Source organism: Calonectris borealis, chromosome 8 (genome assembly GCF_964195595.1).
Source record: "Calonectris borealis chromosome 8, bCalBor7.hap1.2, whole genome shotgun sequence".
NCBI classification, from domain to species: domain Eukaryota; kingdom Metazoa; phylum Chordata; class Aves; order Procellariiformes; family Procellariidae; genus Calonectris; species Calonectris borealis.
Window position 1 is genome coordinate 18,413,678 of NC_134319.1, and position 25,304 is coordinate 18,438,981.

At 45.1% G+C, this 25,304-nt stretch overlaps 2 protein-coding genes across 19 annotated transcripts in view; both read left to right on the top strand.

The window, feature by feature from the left end:
• LRRC8D (leucine rich repeat containing 8 VRAC subunit D) overlaps nucleotides 1–8,962 on the top strand; it is a 63,452-nt gene extending 54,490 nt beyond the window's left edge. For 12 of the 14 annotated variants that reach the window (XM_075156244.1, XM_075156243.1, XM_075156242.1 and 9 more), the window contains one exon: nucleotides 538–8,962. The gene's annotated coding sequence lies outside the window, so the exon portion shown is untranslated. The remainder of the gene's footprint in view (nucleotides 1–537) is intronic. The other 2 variants (XM_075156234.1, XM_075156235.1) reach the window with 2 other exon arrangements.
• A 9,954-nt stretch (nucleotides 8,963–18,916) lies between these two features.
• Nucleotides 18,917–25,304, top strand: part of ZNF326 (zinc finger protein 326) — a 29,939-nt gene continuing 23,551 nt past the window's right edge. Inside the window, exons 1-2 of one of the 5 annotated variants that reach the window (XM_075156248.1) lie at nucleotides 18,917–19,097; nucleotides 19,592–19,666. In XM_075156248.1, coding sequence (XP_075012349.1) covers nucleotides 19,082–19,097; nucleotides 19,592–19,666 — 91 coding nt within the window. In that variant the 5' untranslated portion in view covers nucleotides 18,917–19,081. Of the gene's footprint in view, nucleotides 19,098–19,591; nucleotides 19,667–20,352; nucleotides 20,451–25,304 lie in introns of those variants that run through there. The other 4 variants (XM_075156249.1, XM_075156252.1, XM_075156253.1 and 1 more) reach the window with 4 other exon arrangements.

A 25,304-nucleotide genomic window follows, 5' to 3' on the forward strand; every position in this document is an offset into this window, starting at 1 on the left:
TATTTGGCTAATGGAGTTTTGCAGAATATATGTATGGCCCCAGAAGAAAAATTACTGTGCTCATTCAAATGAGAGGAAGTAGGAAATTGCCCATTCTGTTTGCTCCTGCCACTGTAATGCATTTCTGTGAAGATCCTTTAGTTTTCCAATAAATTGTCCTTTTCTAAGATGCTTCCTGTGATGCGAACAGAGCTATGGCTGTGTCCTAAGCAGGCATCAGGCCTCTTGGTGTAAGGGAGGACGCTGACACTTGTGAAAGGCTCTCTGCTGCTAAATAAATGGCTTTGCGTTCCTTAGCTGCTCTCTCTGGTAGCAAAGGGGGAAGCCCAGACACTGCAAGTCATGTCTGGTTATGGGGGATCTGCTTTGTGGACTGTATTTTTATTAAAAATGTTTCCATGCATGCGCACAGAAGTTAGTGCTGTGCGGTTATGTGAAGGCAATGGGCTAGACTGTGATTCCTTTACTTAAAGTCAAGTTAAACAAATGAGGTGCTCCTAGAGCTGTGGTGTTGACTGTCATTCTGATTTCTTGCAGGAGCAGATTTTGGCTTTCAGACTCCTTGGTTCTCAAGACAGGGAGCTGTGGAGGAACCTGGCAGTCCCAAGTGTAACTCTTCTGCAGCTCATCGTGAACATGAAAAATGAGGCTTCTGTGGGATGTGAACCCGTGAGGGTGCTAAAGATGAGAACAAAAGTCTGGAACTTGCTGAGGCATCCCAGTGTTGATGGCAGAGCCATAGGGCACAGTGGAGGTGGGCTGCGGGTAGCTTATTTGGGCTGCTGTTGCCCAGTGTGATAGGATTATTGCCTGAGCAACAACTGGCCTTGAAGATAACATGGAGCACGGCACTGCTCTTCAGTGCAAAGCAAGGAGAGAGGCTAAACCTGTGACCTGAGTTGGTTTTGGCACAACCTTCTCCTCACCTGGGGAAAAGGACATTAAAAAGATTTACATTTCCTGTCTATAAGCTGGGGATTCTTTAATGGAGGTAAAATGCATGAATGATTGTGAAAAACACAAATCCTGTAGAAATGAGGTCATGTAGAAAGATTCAAGAGGCACAGGCAGTCTCGTCATCAGCTGCATGGCAGAGCCCTATCAATGCGTTTCTAACGTGTGATCCCAGAACAATTTGGTTTAGACAGCAAACTATCATAGGCAGGACTAGAAGATATCTCAAGATGTCTTTAAGCCTGCCACCCTGCCTCATGCAGAAATAAGGTTCCCTAACTCATTCCTGCCAGATGTTTGGCGAGATGTAGGAATGGGTTAGACATGATGGAGGTACCAGCCTGTCTAGGGAAGCTGTTTCCTTAATCATCTTCCCTGTTGAAGAAACACAGCTAGAACCTTAGCCAGACAGCAACTGCTGATGCTCTGTTTAGGCCAAACCAAATGATTAGAAATGTAGTATCTATTTGCTTGCAGAAGTACAGACTGAGAGAGACTTCTGCATGGATGCGTTGCATCCCAAGCAGCTTGGGAGGACTCAAGTTTGAAGTTTTTGGGATTCCTTTGAAAAGAGCGCTGAGGGACAGCTAGTATCAGTTTGGTTACAGATACGGTGCAAAAAGTTGCATTCTCCAGTGACAGCAAGGCCATCCTCAGCCATGGTGCAATGCTGGGTCTGCCTCATCTTAGGCTGGTGGTTGACATCCTTGCCCTTGCAAAGCCTGAGTAGTCTGTTTGTTCAGAAAGACATTTTGTGAAGGCATTTAAATAAAATGTTTCTCGAGCAAGTTTGCTCTAGGAACATGGAAGGTGATCGTTAAGATTACCAGAATTGAAAGAATTGAGACAAATTCTGTAGTGTTTTTAACATCCCTTACCTCCCACTGTGAATTGATAAAATTGCTGCACGAACTATTGATTAGCTTACAGGGTTCCCCGAATGATTGGCAATTTTAGCAGTACAGAAGCGTTCCCAGTTCAGGCTGTCCACTTGTACTTGTACAGTGTGTTCAGCACTTAAACCAAAGGCATCAAACATTAATGTTTCAAAACCCTGCGGGCTTATGCTGTGACCAATTTCCCAGGACAGCAAATCATTCCCCATGCTGCTAAAGGGAGGGAAAGCTGTGTTACTGAGTACAGTTGTTTCTGTAGCAAAGATGAGGCTTTAGAATTAAGCTCAGAAACAGATTTTGCAAGCTGATTACAAACATGCACCCATTCCACGATAAAAGTCATGAGAGATGTCGTTTCTGGCAGAGAGATGCTGAAAATAATTTCAGTAACTCAGCCAGGCATGGGTGCAGAAGTGGCAGCTCTTTAACGCTGCACATCGACACAATACAACTCAAGTGAGGATCTTTCAAACCACACGCACTGGAGTTTGGCCAGGCTGCATCTCTCCCTTCCCTGAAGAGAACAGCCCCTAAGCCCTTTTGCAATTACTACAGCCAGGACCTTTGTTCTGTCTTGCCTCCAACAGCACGTTGCCCCTTGACGCTGGAGGTAACATAGGGTTATTGGTTTAATAATGACTGTTTGGGAAGAATGCCATCTTCTAAATTAACACCACAGTCGCTTGCAGGAAGTCTTCCAGCACAGAGCAGGTCTGTTCCCATAAAATGAACATGTTGTGCCCATAAACAACAAAATCTTGAGTTGGGACTGGGTTGCCTAGACCATTAGGAATAAATGCACGAACACATTGCCGTTCTGCTAACCAGTTCTGGGTAGTTTTGCTGCTTCAGGTGGTTTGTAACAGTGGATTTTAAGACCTTTTCCCTAACACCATCCTGCAGTGTCTCTGGAGCAGACGTTGCTGGCCTGGGGCGGGCTGGCTTGTCCCAGAGGGTGTTGGTGGAGCTGCCCTGGCAGAGCAGGGGTGGGAGAAGGCCTGGGTGCCGTGGCTGCTGCCAGCACCCCATGGAGGCTCCCCTCTGCTGGGGCGGCTGGATTTATCTCGCTCCTCCTGAGGCGTCATCTATGGGAGATGCCACACGAGATTGCGTCCTTAGCTACAAAATAAAGGGTACGCTGTTGAATGCGACATATTGCCAAGCGACATGTCTGAAAGGTGGGGATCATGATAATAGGAGGAAATGCAGAATAAGGAAAAAAAAGGGAATAAATAGTCCTGAGAGGAGGTAGAGTCCCCACACCTAGCTTGAAATCTCAGACATTTTAGAAAGACAGTGTAAAATCTGGAGTGCAAGAGCAGAGCTGTTCCTGTCTAGAGCCAAGCTCAAACCCTCAGGGCACCCTATGACTCTTTGCCTTTTTTTTTTTTTCTTTCTTTCTTTACATCTGTCCCCCCTGTCTCAGACAGGGCCCTAGGGTGCCTGTGTGGCTGCTGCTTGCGTGCTTTCCTTCCCCTCCTGCTCCTGTGCAAGTATCTGCGATAAGCTCGTCCCTGCAGCACCGCCAACGCCTATCGCAGCGCAGCCGTACCCGGGGCTGTCCCCCTGCCCCGGCTGTGCGCTCGGCAGCGCTCTGCAGGGAAACCCCGGGCGTTATCGAGGGCCAGAGTCTAATCTTGGAGCTGCAGCTTCCCCTGGTGAAGGGATTCTCCCTCCTCTGGCTGGCAGGTGATACCCGAGTGGGGCAGAGCCCTGCCAGCACAGGGAGGCTGAAGCTCCCTCCCGCTCAAGGACCGCTGCATGGAAGTGCTGCAGAGCAGGTGATGCTGGGCCCGGTGGGGTCCCGTCCACCTCCAGCTCTCACACAGCCCGGGAGAACCGTGCTCGTCCTGCAGCCCTCCGAGGAGAGGGTTTCCGTAACATCCTTAAGTTGCAATTTCCATAGGCATCCCCACGGCTCCTGCTGTTGTGTGTCCTAACAGCCTCCCCTATCTTTGTTGGAAATGGGGTTGTGTGTTTCTTACCCTGTTCGTAAAGGATGCAGAGAGCACCTGATGAGCGTCACAGCCCCCTCCGCAGTGAGTGCTTCTTCATCACCCCTTTGATTTTTTTCTCTGCCCTAAGTTGAACCCCTTCCTTCAGCCTTTCTTCGTTTGTTGTTTGGGTGTGTGTTTTGTAACCCCTGTTGCTCTCTCTTCAGTCCTCTCAGTTTATCGAGTTTGGTGAAATTAGTGGTGTCTGTAACGGGATGTGGGACCTGGGCTGAGGCCTCCCAGCGTGGAGGCGCTGACCCTGGGGACGCGCAGCCGGAACGAGACTCCCCAGGAGCAAGCGTCGCGCTGCGCGCCTGGGTTGCCCAACCCTCCCGCTTACCCCTCCTGAGCGGGCGGCCCTGCAGGAAGCCTGGCCACACCGACTTCCCGGTGTCCTCCGCAGAAAGGGAATTCAGAGGCAGTTTTGCAAGGTGACTTTGGTCTCATGGCTGAGCAGGAGAGTCGCACGGCCTCGGAGTGCCTCTGCTCAGGGGCAGGTGGCTCCGCTGCTCTCGTGTGCTGTTTGACTTCACCGAGGTCCAGGGGACATATCTGAAGGTGGTGGTTGGTCTCCAAGCTCTCCGGGCTCTTGTCTATCATAAGAGTTTTATTGTGGACTTCTTCCCATACTGTAGCTGCAATGTCCTATGGATGTAAAATGCTGGGCAAGTGGAGACTCCGAGTATATACCCAGGTCTGTAGGGCTGTAATGCACAACAGAGCTGGAAAACAGATGCCTCTCAGGATGTCAAGTTTTAACCTATTAAAATTGGGAAACGTGCTTAACGAAAGGCAAAGGTCCGCTGGGCTGTAAATTGATCGCTGTCAGTATTGATGTTTATGTGTAGTTGAGACCTAAGAAAATGCCAGGATGATCTGACCCAGGAGAATGAGATATGTTTCTAGCCCTCTTTGTACTAAAATCTAGCTAGGTAAATTGGCTTTAAAATTGAGCGTGTTAAACGGGTGTGAGGCAGCGCTGTCCCTGCGAGCCAGCACTAGCGTGGATGAATAATTCACACACTTAGTACTTTGGGAAAGTTCCTCAAATCTTCAGAGCTATTTATGGCTAAGTGCGTGTCCTTCTCGCCTCAAATCTCAGCCTTCACACAGAGCATGGGTGTTTTCCCAGGTGCTGGTGTTCTGAAACCACAGTGATCCAGTGCCACGTCTGCTAGACAGAGGTCAGCTCCGGGAGTCCAGACAGGCATCATGTAAGGAGCCTTAGCGCGTCCTCCCTTAGGGACCATTCTTTCAGTTTAGGACCAGTAAAGCTGTCAGGCTGCAGTTTTGAACTAGAACTGTACAGAAGAGGCCTTAATTAAATCATTTTTCTGAAGTAATTAAAAGACTGCAAAATGATCATGCAGACAGCAGTGCCGCATCATGGTTTGAAACCTGCCTTTCTCCTCCCTGCCAGGCTGTCAAGCTAAGCGTGGCCACCTCTTCCCCAGCAGAGCAGGTACGCTCCCAGCCGGGGTGTCTCTGCAGGAGTTACCCCATAGAAGAATTACACCCACAGTGAAAGGTAAGTGCATCTTCAGAGGAAGGCATTCCAGGTTACCGTCCCACATAGACAAGGTCCTTGTGCCTGTGGGGCTTTGTTTATCTTTGTGCTTGCATCGATCAGCCTTAGCAACATGTTTAACTCTGAATATATTCATTTAATTAAATGCTTTTAGCATTCATTACGGGGCTGCTAATTGCTGACTCCCCCAGAGGAGCTCGGCAGCAGACGGAGTAGGCTGTGAAACACCGGTGAACAGCCTGGGTGGGACTCGGAGGGTCCCAAAATGAGCATTTTAGCTTTACAGTCTGCTGCTCTCTCTTCACCAAACTGAGAAAGGGCTGGCTTGGAGGAGACCTCAGAGATCCAGCATCACTGCAGTTTTGTTAGGCTGCAGTCAGTGCTCCTGAAAGCCTGAAGGGCTGCTGCTGTTATTAGCAAAATGTCGGCAGTATGATTAGCTCTGTGCAGGACTTAAGTTCAAAGAAGCTTAAAGGATGAACAGACAGACGCAGACTGGACTTAGGCGCTGCTTATTATAAAACTATGGCAGTCCTATGTGATGTGGAAAAAGGTGTGTAGATGCTGGTTCTCCACTTGTTATCCTGCTGGCCACAGCACTTCCAGTGCTTAGCAGCCAGCGGGCCTCGGTGTGAGCCACTGCTCCTTGGTGTGAGAGTGGAGCGGGCCGGGGCGGCCGGGAGGGATTCCCCGTGCTGGGGCGTGCAGCGGAGCTGGGCAGGTTTACGAGGACTTGGGGTAAAGGTGCCCTGAGCCCCAAGGCCATTGGCCCTCAGCAGCCCCACTGCCTGCAGGGCTGGCTCTGTTCCTGTCAGTAGCTGTGAATTACACATCTTGGGAAAGAAAAAGAAGCCTAAACGCTCGGTTTAGTACAAAAGTATTTTGGTGTGGTGCTGTTTTGGAGGTTTGCAGCTGTGAAACTCCTTGCTACAGGATATTGGGGATGCTACGGGTTTTTGTAGTCTCAAGAGGATGTAAAGGAAGTTCATGGGAGAGAACTCCAGGGAGGATTAGTGAATACAGGTGAACACCTCTGCTGTGGCGCGGCCCTGGCTTTTGCCCCGATTTTCCTATTATCTGCAGCACCTCCTTTGGCTGCTGTCAGAACTGGAGGCTCTCCGACAAAATGCCCTGGTGGAGAGCAAACGGCTGCTGTCTGCTGTGCAAGCCTCCTTCCTCCCCTCCGGATGCACCGCAACCACGGCATCTGCTCACGCCCCAGAGCGCGGCAGCGTGGCTGCTAGCCACGGGCATGGCTTCGATCCCTCCATCATGACAGCTTTATTACAGGCTGCTTGGGATAACTTGCTGTGGTAGGAAAACTAATTTCTCTGTCCTTCTCTTTGGAGCTGACTTTTAAAAGCAAACGTGTTTCCAGCCTGAGCAGAGCAGGGTGGCTCTCGCTCTCTCCCGGAGCAGTCGCCGCGTTTGGAGACACAGCTCTGGTTTCCTTCTCTATGAGTTCGCACACAAAGGCAGTGGCCAAATGGCTGTCAAAGGCCACGCTGGTGGAATTCTCCTGTTTCTAAAGTTGCAGAGTTGAAGTTGGGCACAGCTTGCGAGATTAATGCAACGATTGCGAGGAGTTTGGAACTGGTCCTAACACATCACAAAAAGCAAAGAAATCCTGCAGTTGAACATGCTGACTGTTCGCAGGGCAGTTCTGCCTCTCCGCCGCTCAGCATCCGAAGCTCTGTCATATAAAGGGTAGGGTTCTCAGAGCTTGATCACTAGCTGGGTAGAGGTGAACTCTTTCTGCCCCGACCCCTCTTAATTGACTTTTTTCTGTTCCCAAAATGTTTATTCTCAATTCGTTTGGCTTCACATCCAAAATGATTCGAAGCTTGTTTCTTCCAGATGCCTCTTTTGAAAACTGCACACTCGAGCCATTGTGCGTGGCAGCTCCGATTTCAACCTGCTAAAAGTTTGACAACAATCTCTGCAGTCTTTTATTTTCTCTTCCCTGTGGCTTGGGTTTTGTTTGGTTTTTGAGTTTTTTTTTTCTGGCAGAAATTTCTTTGTCACAGTCAGGCTGACAGTGGCCTACAACATCATTGTTGGATTAAAAGACATATGGCATTTGGAGTGGTCTTTTATATGTTTCTGAATCCCAATTATCTCCCTGTAAGAAACTACAGGCTGTCCTGGAGCTGCTGAAATGAATCACTCAGATGAACGCATTTTCTTCTTTTTTGCTGCCAATTTGAAGCAGTAAAAAGTCTGGCTAAATCCTTCCTCCCTAATAAAATCTGGTGCAAAACTTCCACTCGTTTGGAAGCACCCTATCAGTATGTGGGGACCATTTTCTTCCTGAAAGGATTTTGCTGTACATTTATGCTAACTTTATCAGAAAAAGGCACCCTCTAAAATTCAGGGCTGAGACCTCAGCTGTTTTGGAGATGCTGCCGTTCTTCATTAACTCATTTGCTGGTTTATTGAAACTGCAGCCTTGTGGGGAACATTTCTGTGCCAGACCTTCTCAATGGGCTGGTTGTGCAGGTAAGTGCTCAGTGCTGTAAAGGTTGCACAATCCAGTGCTTCAGCTTCTGTAAGAATATCCTTTTACAAGCTCTAAGATCAGGAGAAGTACCTGCAATATTTTTACTTTGGTGCAGTTCTCTTCAGCAATGAAGGACGGTGTGTACGGGATGTTTACTGGGCAAACACCACGGCTTCAAACTCCTGCAAGTGAAACTGCCTTATTGATTTTCACTGTCTGAGGCATGCCAAGAGCAAATACAAGTACAGTATAGAATGTGGATCTTCAAATGCCATTTGGGGATAAATGTTTACAAGGATATGAGTAACAGGCAAAGAAACGTGCTCATGGCCGAAAAATTTCCAAGCTTTATGTTGTCCCTGTCTTTGCCAATCTGGTTCAGCCAGGGAAATGGCAGCGAGCGCCTGGCCAGTCAGCCCTGCCCTGGAGCTCGGATCCAGAACTAGGCAGGGAGCAGGCATAAGGCTGAGAAGGCAGGTCGCTCGTTGTATCTGCTCTGTGTGTTTTGCTGAAGCCTCAAGAGGAGAGCCAGCCGGTGATACCCGTTCTGGTGGCATTGAGAAGCGGACACTAGCCTGCTGGGAAAAGATCCAAGACTGTCAATTCATTTTCATTTCCTATGCATCAAGTAGATGGTGAGAGTATCGATTTAATCCAAGAGCTAGAATTGACAAAGCCATATCCACAGTTGCTGATAATATAGCTTTGCTTTTCTTGTGACTTAGAGCATCTGGGAAGTGGCTTTAAATGTCGTCTTTGAGGAGGGAAATGGTGAAGGTCTGTGGAGACATCCTCGCTAGGCTGGATGGATCCTGGGCAGGTGGGACATTACCTTGGTTGTTGTGGGCAGTTTACAAATTTCTTTAGTTTGCTGAAGGAATTGGGCCTGACAGGGCTATAGGACTTCATAAACAACTTTAATTTTCTTTTTCCCTATCCATACTCAGATCCTCAGATGAACATAATTTGAGAAGACATGAAGCTCTGATTCAAAACCCCACATCCTACAGCTGACGTCCTAGGCGACCCTGTCCCACATTTAACAGCAGTCTGGTTTCTGTGTTTTAAATAAATATGTGGGGATCTCTGACCTTTTCACTTGAGGTAAATGTATATGCCAAGGGAGGGTATGATCACAGCGCAGGGTGATGTTCCAGTGCTGCCTTTAATTTGGCTGGTCTGACTAGCACTGGCATGGATCTCAGCAAGGGGTGTTGAGACTCTCTACTTCAAGCGTCTGTAAAAATACCTTTCCCAATGTTGCTGGCACAGCCCTGACTGTGCACACAGGAACCCCACCTTTGCTTGCTAGTAGGTGGCTCTGATCCCCCATGCTTCTGGTGCTAAGGAATTTTGCAATTTTTTTGTGTAACTTGGATGGAAAGTGGTACTTTGTTTTTTGTTCTGTGATTGCTGCTTTCACTCTCCGTCCCCTGGTATATATCTTGGAGAGTTTATACATCTTAGGGAAATTATGCAAAGGGGAAGCATTGCCCAGAGGAAAGGAAAAAGTGGAAAAAAAAGATATAAGCTTCCAGAAATAACATGGAAACCATTTTTTTTTCTGTAGTACTGAAAACCTGTTCTAGATGAGTAAATTAAAATTGTTTGCAGTCATACACTGAGAAGACAATGTAAGTATACGAGTGTCTGCTAGGAACACCCACCTGAGTGGGACCCCCACTTGTACAAGCACTGGCACCAGAGAGTTTCGCTGGCGTAGCTGGGGGTTTTCCAGGGGACAGGCACTGGGATGGCCCCTTGCAAATACCATCTGATGAATCACGCTTTTCTGAGGCGTTTGTGGAGCAATCTTTGGCTCCACATCCAAATTCCACTGAACAAGCACAACACAGGAAAAATTCCCAATACATAATACGAGGCGAAAGCTAGAGCCGGTCTAGCCCACGTCAGTTCCTGGGGCAGCCGTCTCGCACACGGTCTCTGAACCACACGGAGCTGGAGCTGGCCTTTGTACCTGGGTGTGAGCTAGGCAACCAGAGCGCTTGGGGCCAGTTTCAGGCCTTACCCACGATGTATCCATTTCCAAACCCCAGTATTTTGCGTGCAGGAATGGGGCAGGAGGCGAGGCAGAGCGATTGCTTTGTGGAGCGCTAATCCTGGTGCTCTGGAGCTGGCCCTGGGTATGCTGGGCCAAACATATATGTTTTCCATGAGAGGCATTTGATTTTTGCCTCTCATGGAAAAATACGTAAGCACATATCCCTCACACTGTAGCTCTCTGCTAGTTCGCCTGTAGTTGCTGGAGCCATAACTGGGAAAGGAGAGAGAAAAAGGAAGGGAGAGGTATCTCAGCCACAGGGAAGATCTGGGTCAGAGCCTGTAACAAAGCCAGTAGTGCCCGTGGCTGGGGGTGACTGGGCTGGGTGGTAAATGTCGACAGGAAGGGGGAATATGCATTTCTTTTTTGTTTGAATCCTGATTTGACCTTTCTGTCCCAGAATGCTTAACATACACCACTTAGAAGGGAAAAGTACAAATCTTCATGGCTCCCTCCCATAGCTACCTAAGATACTTCTGGGCTTTGGCAGGGGAGTCTCAGCGGTGAAGGGGGTGAATCCATTAACCTGGCGGGAGCTGAGATTACATGTCCCTTGGTAGCAAAAATAGGTGAGGAAGAACTGCCTTTGAAGCCCCCGTCACGCCCCGATGCTCACTGCTGCCCTTCCTCAGAAGGTCTGAACTTTCAGGAGAGCTGATTCAGCTATTTGTGTGGCTGCTCATAAACTGGATGAAAGGGCGAGATTTTAAAAAGCCCTCAAAAACGGGGGGTTGTGCACCTGTGCAGAAAACCCGTGTTGTGCATCTGCATTAAGATCTATAATCGTGGTTAGATGAGGTTATCTGCACTTAAAGTGCTCCTGGATTGGGACCACAGACGATGAGGCTGGCTGGAACCGCGTGCCCAGGAGTTATATGACTCTGGAGCGCGGAGCTGTGTGAAATCCATGTTTCACTGGGATTTTTGAGAGGCAGCCAGCGCTGGTTTCAAAGTGCTCTCAAGTATCATGGAGGAAATGTTGATAAGACACTGCAATCCTCACACTGATGAATGTGCTCAGGCTGCGGAGAGCATTTCTACATTCGTGCCAGGACTTGAGACCCAGAGTAACAAGTGCAATGGAAGAGGAGGAGGAGGAAGCAAAAGCTGATACTGAGCAGATGCTTTCTATCATTTTCTGGACGAGCTGCTTTAGGCTCAGCAGAAGCAGCTGTCTCCGGGCGAGGCAGAGCCACGCTGTGGAGCGGAGCAGGCAGAGTTACCAGGGCAGAAGTCATTTTTCAGACCTTGGAGTGAATCTTCCCAAGGCAGAACTGGGGGCATGCGAGAGCTCCATCTCACCGCTCGTCTCCCTGACACCCTGGGAGCTGCTGCCCTGGCTGCTGACACGTGTGAGAGGGTGGTGGGGGGTGGCACAGCACCCACCTTTTGCAGTGAATAAACCTACCCCCTGTCTGCAGACCCAGGCTCCAAAGTGGGTTTAACAGCACAATTATTGAGCTAACAGAGTGTGTAATCATCAGATGCTTCACAGAAACCAGAATGTTTGGATGTGAGGCTTCTCACTGCAGATTAATTCAAAGCACAACAAACGGAAAGCACAGAGAAGCATTATTTTCAGCATTAAATTTTCAGATTGTACTAAACACACACTACATGCACAAACCTGATCCAGAAACATGTACAGCATATGCAGGTTTTATAAGCCTTCAACGGTAAAGTGTTTGCTGAAATTTCTGTCATCCTTGAAGTGCATGGGAAGTAGTATGCATGCAGTGTGAGAAGGAGGCTGTAGCTATTTTCTTCTCTTACACATTTTAAAGGATTCTGCATATGTTCCTTGTTTTCATGAAACTATGCAGCAATTCCCCTATAAAATGTCAGTAACCCGGAAATAAACTGTTGCATGAAAGTTTGACTCTGTGCCACGGTGTACACGCTATATCATAAATCCAGCAAAATCAGATGGCAATTTCCCTTCCTGCACTATGGGAAAATACCTTTTGCAGATCAGCTCCTTCGGTAATAACTCACCAACATAACACAATTTAAGGAAAAAAATGCTGAGCGCTCTCATGGCAGGATGTATTGGGCCATGTGGAAATTGTTCCTGGAATGAACTACTTGGGAAACACAGGAAAAAATACCTGAAATGTTACGTCAAACCATATGTTGACATTCTGGTGATTCTATCACAAATCTTGTAACAGTGTTTGCTGTACACCTCTGCAGTCTGACTCAAGAGAGCATGGAAACCTGAGCTTTAAATAACAATAAAAACAATAAATTAAAAATGAGAAAAAAGGTTGCTCCGAGTCACACTGAAAAGTTCAAGAATAAAGCCCAAGAGCAAAGGCTCAGAAAGTGGCCTGCCACTGCAAATAAATATAGCCTCAACCTTTTTTTTTTTTCTTCTTTTTTTACTTATTTTTAAACTCTGTGTGAGTTCACAGCAGTTTTGAGGATGGAGGCACAGGAACACGGGCAGCTTCCTACCTCTGCGAACAGTTCCTGTAGAAAGCCCACATCCTAAACTCTTATAAACTTACTCCAGCATGGAAGAAAAGGAGACATGCCCTCTTCTACCCGTTTTCCTACAAAAGCAGTAACAAATATGCTACCATGTCCCACTAACTGTACAGAGAGGGAAGGCCAGATGTCCGAGTGGACTCGGCAGCCTGCTGTGAGTTTTCTTCTGCTCTTGTGGCAGGGACGAGTTTTCTGTTTCTGAAGAGCCCCCTTCATGGGGGGTCGCCTGGAGTAAGCCCCTTCCCATCTGGGGCTCTCCTCTTCAGGCTTCTCTTTTTCTTTCTGTAGCAAGCCCGTGGATTTGTCTATACAAACCATAGTCACAAGGAGGACTAGCGACCAAGACCTTCGGCCTTAGAAGTCCTAGCCACTCAAGCTGTATGAAAAAAATCACCCAGTTATTTATTTTTTCCCTAGAAGATGACATGGTTTTTCACATCTCTCTTGTTCGGCATTCTTGTCTTCAGTCACAGTAACAGTAACCCAGTTAATGGTGACTTTTATTTTAAAGGGGCATGTATATAAACATGCCTTTACTCTTTGAGATAAGTGGTCTGACTCCTGCTGTGTGCTGCAAGTGTTATTTATCTTCACGTTTTTTATCTTGGAACCTCACAGTTTCTCATACATGCTGCTTCTATTTAAAAAGTGTTTCAAATGTATATGCACTGGCCAAACTTTCTAGGAAAACAGTGTGAATAAACCCTTTCTGTGAATGGCACTTTGCTATTTAAGCTACTGTATGTGTGAGAGAGACGGCATGTACACAAAATCTGCTTAAATGTAAAGTTTCTTGTGAGGGAACTGCATTTGTGCCCTTTCTGATACGTAAGTACCTATACAGAAGGGTTGAAAAATATTGGCAATGAATACATTTGTGTTAGTTATATGTCTTGTTCGGCTTTTTTTTTTGCAGGACAGGGAAGGTTAGGCAGGGGGTATGGCACAGACATCTCTAACATGGGAGCAAATGGGCACATCGTAGGCAACTGAAAGTGCTCCAGAAGATCGGTGGGCTGACTGACAGTGAAAGGGCAATGAGCAATGACAAGTCCAGTCCTGTCTTTGTTCAGGGCACCTACACAGCTCTGACTCGCCCAGTGTGGAGGCCGTAGGGCAAACAGCCCAGCCAGAGTCCTACACACCTCCAGCGGCACTTTCCTGCAAGATTAGATAATAAATAGAGCTGGCCTCCAAGGAGTGTAAAGTAAAAGTAAGTTGTAAATCTAAAAAGCAATGAGCATAATTGCTCATAAGTATTTGCATGCAAGAAAAGTAAAGCACTTCACTGATAATTTGCCAATTACTAGTAAGTTGTTCTGCAAAGATCCTTTTTCCTCTAGGGCTGTGTAATAATGAAGCTGATATCCTCTCTCCATTCCCAATCAACCAGCAGTTGGAAATCATGTCAAAAACCAAACCAAAACCTGAAATGGGTTTTGCTACCTTCATTTCTGTGTTCTACTGTGACCCAAAAGTTATAGCAATTACTCTTTCTGGCGAGTGCCCACTGCTGCTTGTGGGATGCTGATGAGGCTCCAGCAGGGATGTAGCAGCGTGTGAGCTCCAGCAGGTCTGTGCTATGGCACATTTGAAAGCTTCCAGTCTTTCCTGTAAAGGAGCTATATGAAGTTTGGTTGACTTTTAATCTATATTCTAAGTGGGTTTTTTTCCTGTAGGAAAGGATAACATGATTAGTATGTCTCTGCACTAGGATGTTTCCACTCTCTCCTGCTGAATTTTAGGGCATTTTTTATGCTTGTGTTGTACAATATATACATACAGAGGCCATAATATTTCAGCTTTGGAAATACCATATTATGGCTCTGATTTATGCTGTGATGACAGACATAAGAGCCCACTGAAATCAGCGTGGCTTTGGATGGTTACCATGGTTCTTCTGCGAGGCTCAGATGGAAGGATCTGCTTCTATGTTAATATCTAAGAAGAAACAAAGGGAATTACATTTCATCTTCTAGAAAGAATCAGTGAAATTTTCATGTTCCTGCCCCACTCCCCGTCGTCCTAAAATGCAAAGAAAGCCACCTCCTGAAAATGTCAAGTGTCAGTGGAGATGTATGTTAAAAAAAAAAAAAAAAATTCCACTGCTGTGAATGCTGTTTTAATGGCAATGGAGAGATGCGCTGTTGGAGAGATGTGCTCCTGTAGATTTAAACATTATGTCAATCACACCCGCTGTAAACAGAATCAAGAGACAGAGAGCTTTCCTCAAAGGCCAGAAGAACCCCCCCCGCACCTTATTGTCGGTGAGATTTAGATCAACTCCACTGCAATGAAATACAGAGGATTTGTTAGCGTTAGGCCTCCACAATTGATACTACCTGGTTCCTAACCACTGTTAGCAGGAATTGATAGTCATTTTACAGAATTTCTTCAGGTTTTAGATAATGCTTTAAATGAAAGGGTAGAAGAAAACACAGCACTCGGAAAGAGGAGGAGAGGGTGTGGGTAGTTACAGCACCGAACTACAGAAGAGCTGTATTTCCCAATAACAGTGCTGCTGTGTGTGCTTGGAGAAATCACTGATTGTTCTCTTATCCCTGTACTGCTCTGAAGAATTTACAGAAAACCCAAGAAAACAAACCCAAGGAACCAGCAGAACATGAATTCAAGAGCAGAATGGGATTGCACAGGGAGATTCTACACTGACCTGAAACATTCATGTTTTGGATCATTGAGAACGAATGAAGTACAATACTGGTCTGTTCCCTTTCTCTTCTTATGTCTCCATTTTGTTTTGCTTTGCTTAGCTTAGATTTTTTCCTTTTTGGAGTCCTGCAGGGAGGAAAGAAGGAGCCTTTGTTTTAAAAAGCCTGACACCAACAGTGGCCCATTGATCATAATTAAGTCTAAAATAATACGCTTTTGCTGACCTGTTTGTATTGAATCCAAAAAATTGTATGTTATACCTGCTGTAGCCTTGGTCTTCTCCCAAGTTTCGTCTCCCTGAGCTGCTGGTTCTGGGACAAAAACTCTAAAAGCCCAAATATACCTGTGTGTTCGCAGGGCTGCATGTGAAAGCACCTCCTCTTATGTCGGGTGCCTGAAGTGCTTGTTGGTATAAGAACAAATTTTTCATAATCAGATGTTCTCTTTGTCACGTACACTCTTTTCTTTGACAGACTGCTGTCCCCATAACAACCACCTCTGTTGTCAATAACTTCCTCAGATCGTGAAACGACACACAGGATAGCAGTAATTCTCAAAATTACACTGGGGGTTGCGTACAAATTATAAGTAACCTTGCCATGATGTGCATGGGCCCAATTCAGAGCTTCCTGAAGTCTGTATGAATCTCTCACAGATTTCAATGATCATTGGTTTCTTCAGGAGCTGCTTCTAACTTTTTGAAGTCGTGTTTTTAATATGACAAAATATAGAGGCTCAACCCTATGACTCTTGGTAGTCTAGTATGCTCTAATGAGTAAATATGCTGATGGATTAGTCACAGAATAAATGTGCTTTAGGAAAATAGCGGAGAGATTCACAAAAAAGATACCTTTTTGGCATCAAGTCCTTTATCCTACAAATGGGGAGTATTAGATGCCTTGGTCCTGCTTCTGCCCATTCTCAGTCTGGGACGCACGCACACCGGCAGCGTGCATAGCCCGATCCTGGTTCTAAGGATGCGTGCTCAGGTAAAACCCTCTTCAAGAGTCTCCCAGTACCTGTTCCTTTCCACTCACCAACTAGTCTGGCTTGGAGTTCATGAGCAGATCACATGCACAGACACGGAACAGAGAACACAATCACATGGCAAATAGCTAAAAACAGAATTTAAAAAGAAGATGGGACAGACACTGGCAATCAGTCACAGGGCTCAGCCACACAAACATACTGACCAGCAGCCTGCTTACATGCCAACAGTCCTTTTTATTCCCCTTCTCCAATCCACCTCAATCTTTTTTGTTCTTCCCTGATCTACCTTTGTTCTTCCCTTCCTTGCCTTTGGTCTTTTCCCTAAACATCTCATAATAATCCTGTATCATTTTAACAGTCTCCTGTTCAATCCCAGTGTTTCCCTCTCAGGCACCTCATTATAAATCCTGTTCTCCTTTATGCAATAGTCCCCTTAGGTTGCGTAGCCTACCAGAGTTTCATTTGTTGAATCCCTCAGTAGATTTTTGCACCAGGGCAACAGCTAAATCATTCACCTTTGATAGTCTTAGGGGCAGCTAATTCAGATGAACCACATTTTCTGGATCTTTGTGTTTATTTTGAATAACCATTTAGCCACATATTGTTACAGTGATCACAAATCTACCTATTCTGCATTATTTCCTCCCTTCAGAGCTGCTTATTCAATACATTTTCATTAGCCATCTCATTTAGCCCAGCCAGATGCATTGGAAAGGGGTGAGAATCCACTTAGTGCATTCCTCAGCAACTCATCCTGCAGCATGCAGGATTGAGTCCTCAAGCAGAGATGATACTTCACAATTTTGACTACTGCGTGCTTCAGGCCACCTGGGAAAATCGGTTTATTCCCACCACATTTGTACTGAATTGTTACCTAGGATAGCCTTTGGATTCTGTGCACGTATATGCTATTTTTTAATTCCTCACATCTTTTACTTTGCATACAGCAAAATGCATAGAGTTGTGCCCATGCATATTCTTGCACAGGAAAAATCTTCAGATATGTTTTTTTTCTTGAGAAGAGACAACATCTGTGCCAGGTCATGGTGAAGTGGCAGGCAGGCTTGCCGAGGCGGATGCCCAGGGGCACTCGCGTCGGGTGCCTCACAGCAGGAGCCCCTCTGACTGCACAGCCCCCACGCTGGTCGGCTCCCATCTGCAGGGCAGCGGGATGCTGCCCCTTGTTCCTGTTCACAAGCACAAGACTAGATCAGGTTGAGCAGCACTGCACCCAGCAGTGCAAAAAAGGCTGCAGAAAAGAGACTGCAGTGTTGCAAACATGAGGCATACAGCCCTGAACGTATAGGAAAATGCCTATTGCATAAATCTCGTGTTCAATGCAAGAAGCTTGTCTGGTCTGCAGGAGGGTGCATGTGTAAAGGGATGGGTGCACCAAAAAGTCTGTATGAGGGCTATTTGGACCTTGAAACCACTGCTCTGCCCAAGCATAACGTATCTTCGGCTGAGAAGTCCGTGGTGAAGCCGAAGGAAAGATTCCCTTTGGCGGGAAATAACCATTTTCTCTGCATGTATTTCTCCTGCGATGCTGGGGACAGAAGGGAGCTGAGAGCTGCCAGCGGAGAGCTCGGCAGGGAGAACCGCCGGCTGCGGTGCTCTTCCCCCGCTGCAGCCGAAGTCTGCGGTTCAAGTACATTCGCATCTGCTGCCATCCAGAGCTCGGGGAGGGAAACTGCCTGACTGCTCCGCCAGACTTAGGTTTTAGTTTAATAGAAAACTTGGACTCCGGACCTGGGAGAGTCAAATCTTCCTTTCCTGCAATGGGGCTTCTATTACTTTTGAGATGGGGAGAAATTGGAAGTTTTTGATGTCATCCTGTCAGACACCCAACACCAAAGGAAGCCCCATTTCCCCAACAAAATCAAATCCCAAGAGATGGTGGCTTTGCCTGCCCTTACAACCTGAAAGTTCACCCACAGCTTGTCCTCAGAGACCTATTCCCAGGTTTTCTGTACCAGATCTGCTCATCGCTGTCTCCCTCACATGCTTTTTTTTTTTTTCCTCGTTTTTGTTTCTTTCTTTCAGGGTTGTATAAAACATTAAGAAACTATAAGGAATTAAATACTCCGCGTGTGATCTTCACACAGGACTTTGGTTTTTTTTGCACAATGATGTGTCTGGGGCGAAGTCTGTTTCTTCCTCAAATCTTTGGCTACATAAGAGGAGCACAGTGTTATCTTACAACTGACTTAAAATGAAAGTCTGTGTTTACCATTAGCCTGTTTCAGTGTTTCAATGCAGACGCTAAAATACTTTTGTCTTGGGATTGACAGATGAACTGGTGTTAATACACATTAGGTTCATCAAAGGGGGGCATTACAGGGGTGGCATTGCTTAAATAAGCGTTTTACTTTGCAAAACCATTTGGTTTGCACAACACAGCAGCATCCCCCATTGGGAGCTGGCAGGGCCACGGGACAGCGCTCCTCACGCCCGGGGCTGCGCAGCTGCAGGGAAGCCACCCAGGGCTCACTCCTGCCAGGCACTGCCAGATTTCTAGCTCTGTGTAAGTGCACATTTTGGTACTTGCGTACCGAGGGGAGTGTTTTCTGCAGTGGCCACTTCACCGGGGCCCAAGGGTGTGTGTGGGGGGGGGAGGGTAAAGGTGTGGATGTTTCGGTACTGCTAATCCTGGAGCAGCTTCAACCACGAGCCGGCTCGACGCCAGAACGCAAAATGGCGGCTGCCAGGGCCCAACATGGCCGCCGCGCAGTCTCTCTCGTGCCACAGCCGATCCGGGTACCCTGCGCCAGCGCTTCACGCGGCGTCGCCGCCGGTCCCGGGCCCCTTCTCCTTGCAGGCCGGCCTGCTCACGTGACGCGGCGCCCGGGCCAATCGCCGCGCGCCGTGGCCGCGCTGCCGCGCACAGGTCCCGCCTCGCCTCGTTGTGGTGGAAGGCGCCATTGAGAGAAGCCGGAGCCGCTGTCGCGTTGCTGCGGCCGTCAGTCGTCCGGGGGAGCAGGGCCCGCCGCCGCCGCCATGGACTACGGCGAAGGTGAGGGCGCACCCCCAGAGCAAGGGTAGGGCCCGGCCGCCGCCACCGCTGCCGCCGCGGGGCCCAGCCGTGTCTCAAAATGGCAGCGGCTGCTTTGTTCCGCGCAGGACGGAGTCCCCCTCATCTACCTCCTCGTCCTCCTCGCCGCTCCACCCGGGTCGGGGGAGCTGCGGCGGCGGCCGGCGGCGGGAGGGCTGCGCGGGAGGAGGGCCCTCCCGGGGGGCGGTGCGGGCGGGCGGGCAGCGCGGGCGGGGGCGGCCCTCCGCGGGGCGAGGCGCCCTGGGGCGCGGGGCGAGCGGGGGGCGAGGGGGAGGCGGCGGGCGGGGGCGGCGCGGGCAGAGACGGGGGGAGCTCGGGGCGAGCTCCGTGAGGGGGTCGTGTCAGGAGACTGGAGATCCGACAGGAGAGAGAGCCGCCTCTTGTTGCGGCTCCCTGTCTCTCCCCTCCAGCTCTTGCTAAGCACTAAGTCATTCTCACTGACCCATCCTCTCCAGCTGAAGACAGAGATTGGAGATTCCCAGATACCCCCATGCATTGTGGTGTGAACATGCCCAGTGGGTCAGTCTCAGGTATGAGCTATAAATACGTCTAACCTGTAAAAAGCGTTGGGGCTGAACAGTCAGTGTTGACAAAACAAACGGGTTATTAAAAGTACGTAACATGGTTTGACTGCACATGTTTTCTGGAGGAGTTATAACTGGCTGGGAGCGAGACTTGATTTTCATCTTGGGCATGTCAACATGAACTCCTGCACGTTCCAAATCAAAATTGTGAGATCAAGGAGTGGGGATGGGGGGGGAATACAGACTTTTCTTAGGATGATGCTTTTTGCATAAATCAGTATTTTGTTTTCTTATGGACTACTGTACTTGATTCTTACTACTTCTATTGAAAAGAAAGAGGATGTTTTCCCCTTTTATACAGACATGGAAAAAACAGAACCTGGAACTGCTTGATTTTTATTTTTGTTTGTTTGTTTGTTTTTAAGTTTACTTTAACTAAGAGTTTGGGAAGGAATATAGAAAGCATACGAAGTAAATGTGATGCAGCAAAAGCTAGCCTTGTTTTTACATTGTCAAAAATACCACATAGATACAACAAAAAGGAATGCACATATTTTTGTAAGATGATTAAGGTTATGAGTTTAGTAAGACTCAGGAAATGATTTGACATCTCGTGCCAGCATACAAGCAAGTACTAAAAGGATGTTAATATAAAAACTTTACCATAAACTGTACCCAAGCTTCATTTACAGATGTCATCAAATAAGTGTTTGCTGTTGGATTTCTTGATACTCTTGCTGGCTGTTATACGGAAATAACACGTTGGATTACAGAAGCATCTTTGACTGCAGTATGATCATATTTATGATACATTCTTTGAGTCTTAGCTTTTTTTGCCAATGATATTATTTTGCATTTATCTTTCTTCATAGTAAAATAAATTAAAGCTATGGCCTTGTTTTTAATCTTCCGTATTGATTCCTAATTAAATGTCCGTTAGATTTTTAGTAGAAAAGGTTCTTCTTAAGTGGCAGTTTAAGTATCTTATTGGAATATTCACTGTAGCCATTAACCAGAACCTGCTTTTCTGAGATCTGATGACAGTAGTATTAAAGTGAATCCAGAGTCATCCTATGGGAAGTAACCAATCAAATGTATGTTGTACAATTAGATTGTTTCTTTCATGTACCTCTGGAATAATAGTTTTCATTGTGATAATTAAGCTTTCTATTATTCGTAATTATTAAACAAGTTTAATATGATGTATGTAGCTTGAAACACTTAATATTAATGTTTATGCATTGTATGTACCTTAGTAAGGCATGCATAGTGCTTTGTCTTACCCTGATTCTGTACAGTGGGCTAAAGGCTATTTTGTAGGGACACAGTAGATGGCAATAAAGGATGGATGTTGAGAGTTTTCATCTTTGCCCAGTTTTCATTTGAGTTCTTGGCAAGAAGGTTCCTGTTGGAAACTTTTAGCCAGTGTGAAGCACTTTTCATTGGATGGCTGATGACTGCTGTAATTCCACCATTGTCCCTTGCTGATGACTTGGTTTGAGACAGAGATGACATGGCCTGTAGAATAAATTCTGTTAATAATAACAGAAATATTATTAACTATTCATGTTAATATTTTGATTACTGTAACTATTGTCCTTTTAATCTGGAAGGGGAAATGGCTTTTGCTGCTATTCCTAAAATTCATCTACATTGTTGGATTCATTCCTTATTTTGCATGGGAATCAATGATGTGTTAAAACTTCTGTATCTAATGGCAAGGTTGTGATCTTAAAGCAGGCACGGTGTTATGAAAAAAGTAATGCGCCTGCAAAAAATGTTGCTTACTGTTGCACAATGGATCCTTAAGCTTGTTGTAGTCATTGCGGATTATGAATTTAAAATATAGGGAAATTTAGCTTGTTTCAAGCCGATACTTCTGGGTTTTTTTATTGTGTAAAGGTTATTTTTATTTTACTGAAGTTTATTTTTTTCAGTTATTATTTGTTACTGCAAGATCTTTCTCCTTTCTCATCTTGCTGGCCTTTTCATATGCTCCACATGGAGAGTGCTGTTGAAAATTATTTTGTTTCTTTGTGCTGTGAATATGATTTCAGTGTTCTCTGATCTTAAGCTTTTTCTTATAAATAGAATCCTTTGTACCAAGAGATTCTGAGTCTTATCTACTACATGTTTAACTTCCTAGGTTTTTTTCTAAGGAAAATTTGATTTTTCTTTGCTGGCTATTGAGATTTATTTTGCAGCTATTTTAAGTGATCTCTCCACCAGATATGGCTTTTTTTAATCTGAAGGAATATATATACATTAACATTTTAATTTGTAAATTGAACTTGTTTTTTAGTGTCCCATTCTTTTTTATTTTAGAGGTAATATTTTTTTTTCCCCTTTGTCATAACTCTTCTCCCCTTTCCCCTACCCCAGTAGACTTTAGGTATGATCTAGAAATGAAAAGTGAGATTGTTCTTTGCAATTCTATTTCTGTACTTTAGTTCAACAGCTCATTCATCCACACCGTATTTATTCAAGAGGCTGCAGATACCAAAACCTGATTTATTCCTTCAACAAACTCTTTGTTTCAGATACTTTGTCAGTGCCTTCATCAGTTCAGAGATTTACTCTTTCATTTTTAAACTTTAGGAGCAAATATGAACCACTTCTTTTTTTTTTTTTTTCTTCTCTTTTTCACTCTGTAGTATTTGTAGATACACAGATATAATATTTCTTCAAAGGTTTCTTTGATAAGCAGTTACTATTTAAACTTAAATGAAGTACTACACTTTTGAATTTTAAGTTTGAGATGCTGCAATACAATTCCTGGTGGTTTTTCTCTAGTGCTTAAGGATGTGTTCTCTTAGCATGTGAAACAATTTCACATTTAGTCTGAATAGTTTGCACAGACAGGCAACTTCTGTGTATCTCCACTGGTGGTGACAGCCAGAGCTAACATGACAGTGAATGGGGAGCAGGCTACAGGCAGAGAAAATTGTTCTGTGCAATACAGCTTTTTCTAATGCTCCATGTCCATCTGTCTTGCTTTAGTTAGTAGAAGAAGAATCAAAAGCGTGAAAGAGGCCAGTGCGAATGGATTCTGATGTCTGTGGTTGTGAGGTTTGTCAGCTAATAAGCCATTTACCTTGAGACTGTAATAATTAAAGCTGTGCAAGTGATTATTACTCAGTTACTACATTCAAAAATTGAAATCCTTCTATTTTGGTTCGCCTAAGTGAATATTTACTGTCTTCTTGTACTTTTTCCCCCTTTTTAAGGTAAAGTCTCTCAGGAGAACAGACTTTCAGAGTAAAGAAAAACTTAATGCCTGAAGAAATACTGCACTTCTTAATTTGAATGCGGTATCTTTGTGAAGCTCTGGGCATGAAGTGTAAAATCTATAAATCTTCGGTAAAGTTTGCAGCTGACAAAATGACTGAACCAGGAGGCCAGTGGTTGGAATGATGGGTTAACTGCTCAGCAATCTGGAACAGTTAATGAAATAGTTGGAAGGAGATCATAAGATCACCTTCATTAGGTCAGGTCAAAGATGTGTCTGTCCCACCTCACCAATACCCTGTATGTCACTGTCTGGAGATGTGGAAGGAATAGTACAAGTACTCCTTTGGTATATTTATATGCCTTCACTGGTTTGCAGCTTGGGGACTTTCTGAATCAGAGACATAGTCTTTGTGTTCGACATTCTTTGAATGTCTTGTCAGTGGATTTATCCAATTTCTTTTTTAAATCCATGTAAATTTTTAGTAACTTCTTGTCACAGAGCAATTCCAGGACTTAAGTATCTGTTTTGTGGAAAAAGATCCAATTAATTTTTTAGCTTGTTATTTTTAAGTTTCATTAGCCACCTCCAATTTCTTGTGAATCATCCCTCTTCACTTCTTTGTACCTTTTGTATCCCCTGTTAAACCTTTCCAAATGTGAGTGTATTATAATGTAGGTAAATGCAGTGCAGTGAGTCTGGAAAGGATAAGTTGCTCACTGTTAGGGAGGAGATGGTGTTGTCCTAAGGATCTGAGGATTTAGGGACTGGCATAGCTCTACAGCAAGACTGCTGATGTTAGATAACATGAACCGTGGATGAGTAAGGAGAGCGTTGAGCAAAAGTGGATGTCAGAAGTTATCCTGTGATTGTAAAACATATTTTAGTATTTGCTTTCATGCTAAAAATTTTAGACTAAAAATTTATTTCAAAACTATGCTTCAAAACATTTTTTGGAAGAGTTCTTCTGTGTGTGAATGTGTTTGTGTTTCTCCCACTAGCAAACTTCTGGCATATGGACAACACTGGTCACTGCTTACTACGCTGTAATAGGATTGCAGTGGCAGGGATCTTGACAGTATGTTGTGTTCTTCCTTGTTGAATGATTTGATTCACCTCTTCAACTCTTAACCTAATTACTTTTGTGCCATCTCAGAGTCTGTAGATAATAGGGAGCAGGTGAAACTAAGGTAAATTATTGGGTGCTTTCAGGTCAGGTATTTCAGTTTTCAGAATGTCTGTGTCTTTTGATTAGATATACTGTATTTTAAAAAAAAAAAAACCTTGGATCTGAAATTGACCATGGGATCATCTAACCTTAATTTTTCTGTGAAACTGAATTTATTTTATTGACTACCTTACTCTTTTTACTGGCCTGCATCTTTATGTAGGCAGTCTTGAGGGTATTCCACTGGATTAGGTGATAGATCATTCAGTCACACCAGAGAGGAATATTAGATGCTTCTATTAGAAGGCTCAGCCATTTCTTTAAAGAGTAACTTTTTGCAGTTTAAGTGATGCTGTGTGGTGCTACATGATCAGTATTTTGAAAAGCTTTTTTTGTGCTTTGCTGCAGAATTTTTATTGTATGTTCGGAATATGGAAAGGTGCAGTGTGACTTCCATGTTCAAGGTTTTCTTGTTTCAGAGTATCATCTTTAATTTTTTAGAAAGTACCTATGATCATTAGAAGAAAAAAAAAAACCAGCAGGAGATCTTCATTTCTTGGAATGTCTATTCAGGCATGCTAAGAACATCTGTGTAAAAGTGATACAGTCAGCTCAATACCATTTGCAGAATTCTTGTTGGTGACAGATGTAAGAAAGTAAATTACAATGGCTGTGTGGTGCTAACAAGAAGCAAGTACCAACAGGAAATAGTGTGTATATATACTTATTTTCATCACTACAGTTATTTTCATGGAATGATATGTACAGAGAATTACTATGTTTCTTTGAACAGGAAAATTTTTTGTGACTTCAAGTGAGCTTTTTGTCCTGTTATCTTCTGGAAAAGTCAATGGTTTAAACTTGGAGATTTTAAAATGTATGAAATACTCTCTTGTTAGAGTGGACAAGTCTTTGTGTGGTTATATTTTTATCCTTCCTGTGTTCAGTGTGTTTTCCTTCTCTGCGTTACCTTTTCTGTGAGGTTTGACTTGCCAGGCTTTTTCTGTATTATCCAAAAGTTAGTGTTGGTTGGTACCGGGAAGCAGTTTTGGTCACTAGAATGCCAGTGAAGTGCAAATTGTGTATGCTACAGGAAGACAGTGGATCATATTCGTTATGCAGATCTACGACACTGTTTTAGTGCTTTGAATTTATGAGGGGTTATTTAACCAGAACTTTTACATAGGACTTCCAATGTTGAGGAAGAAGTTGGTTCTCTTGCCAGGCTTCATTACAAGATACAAAGA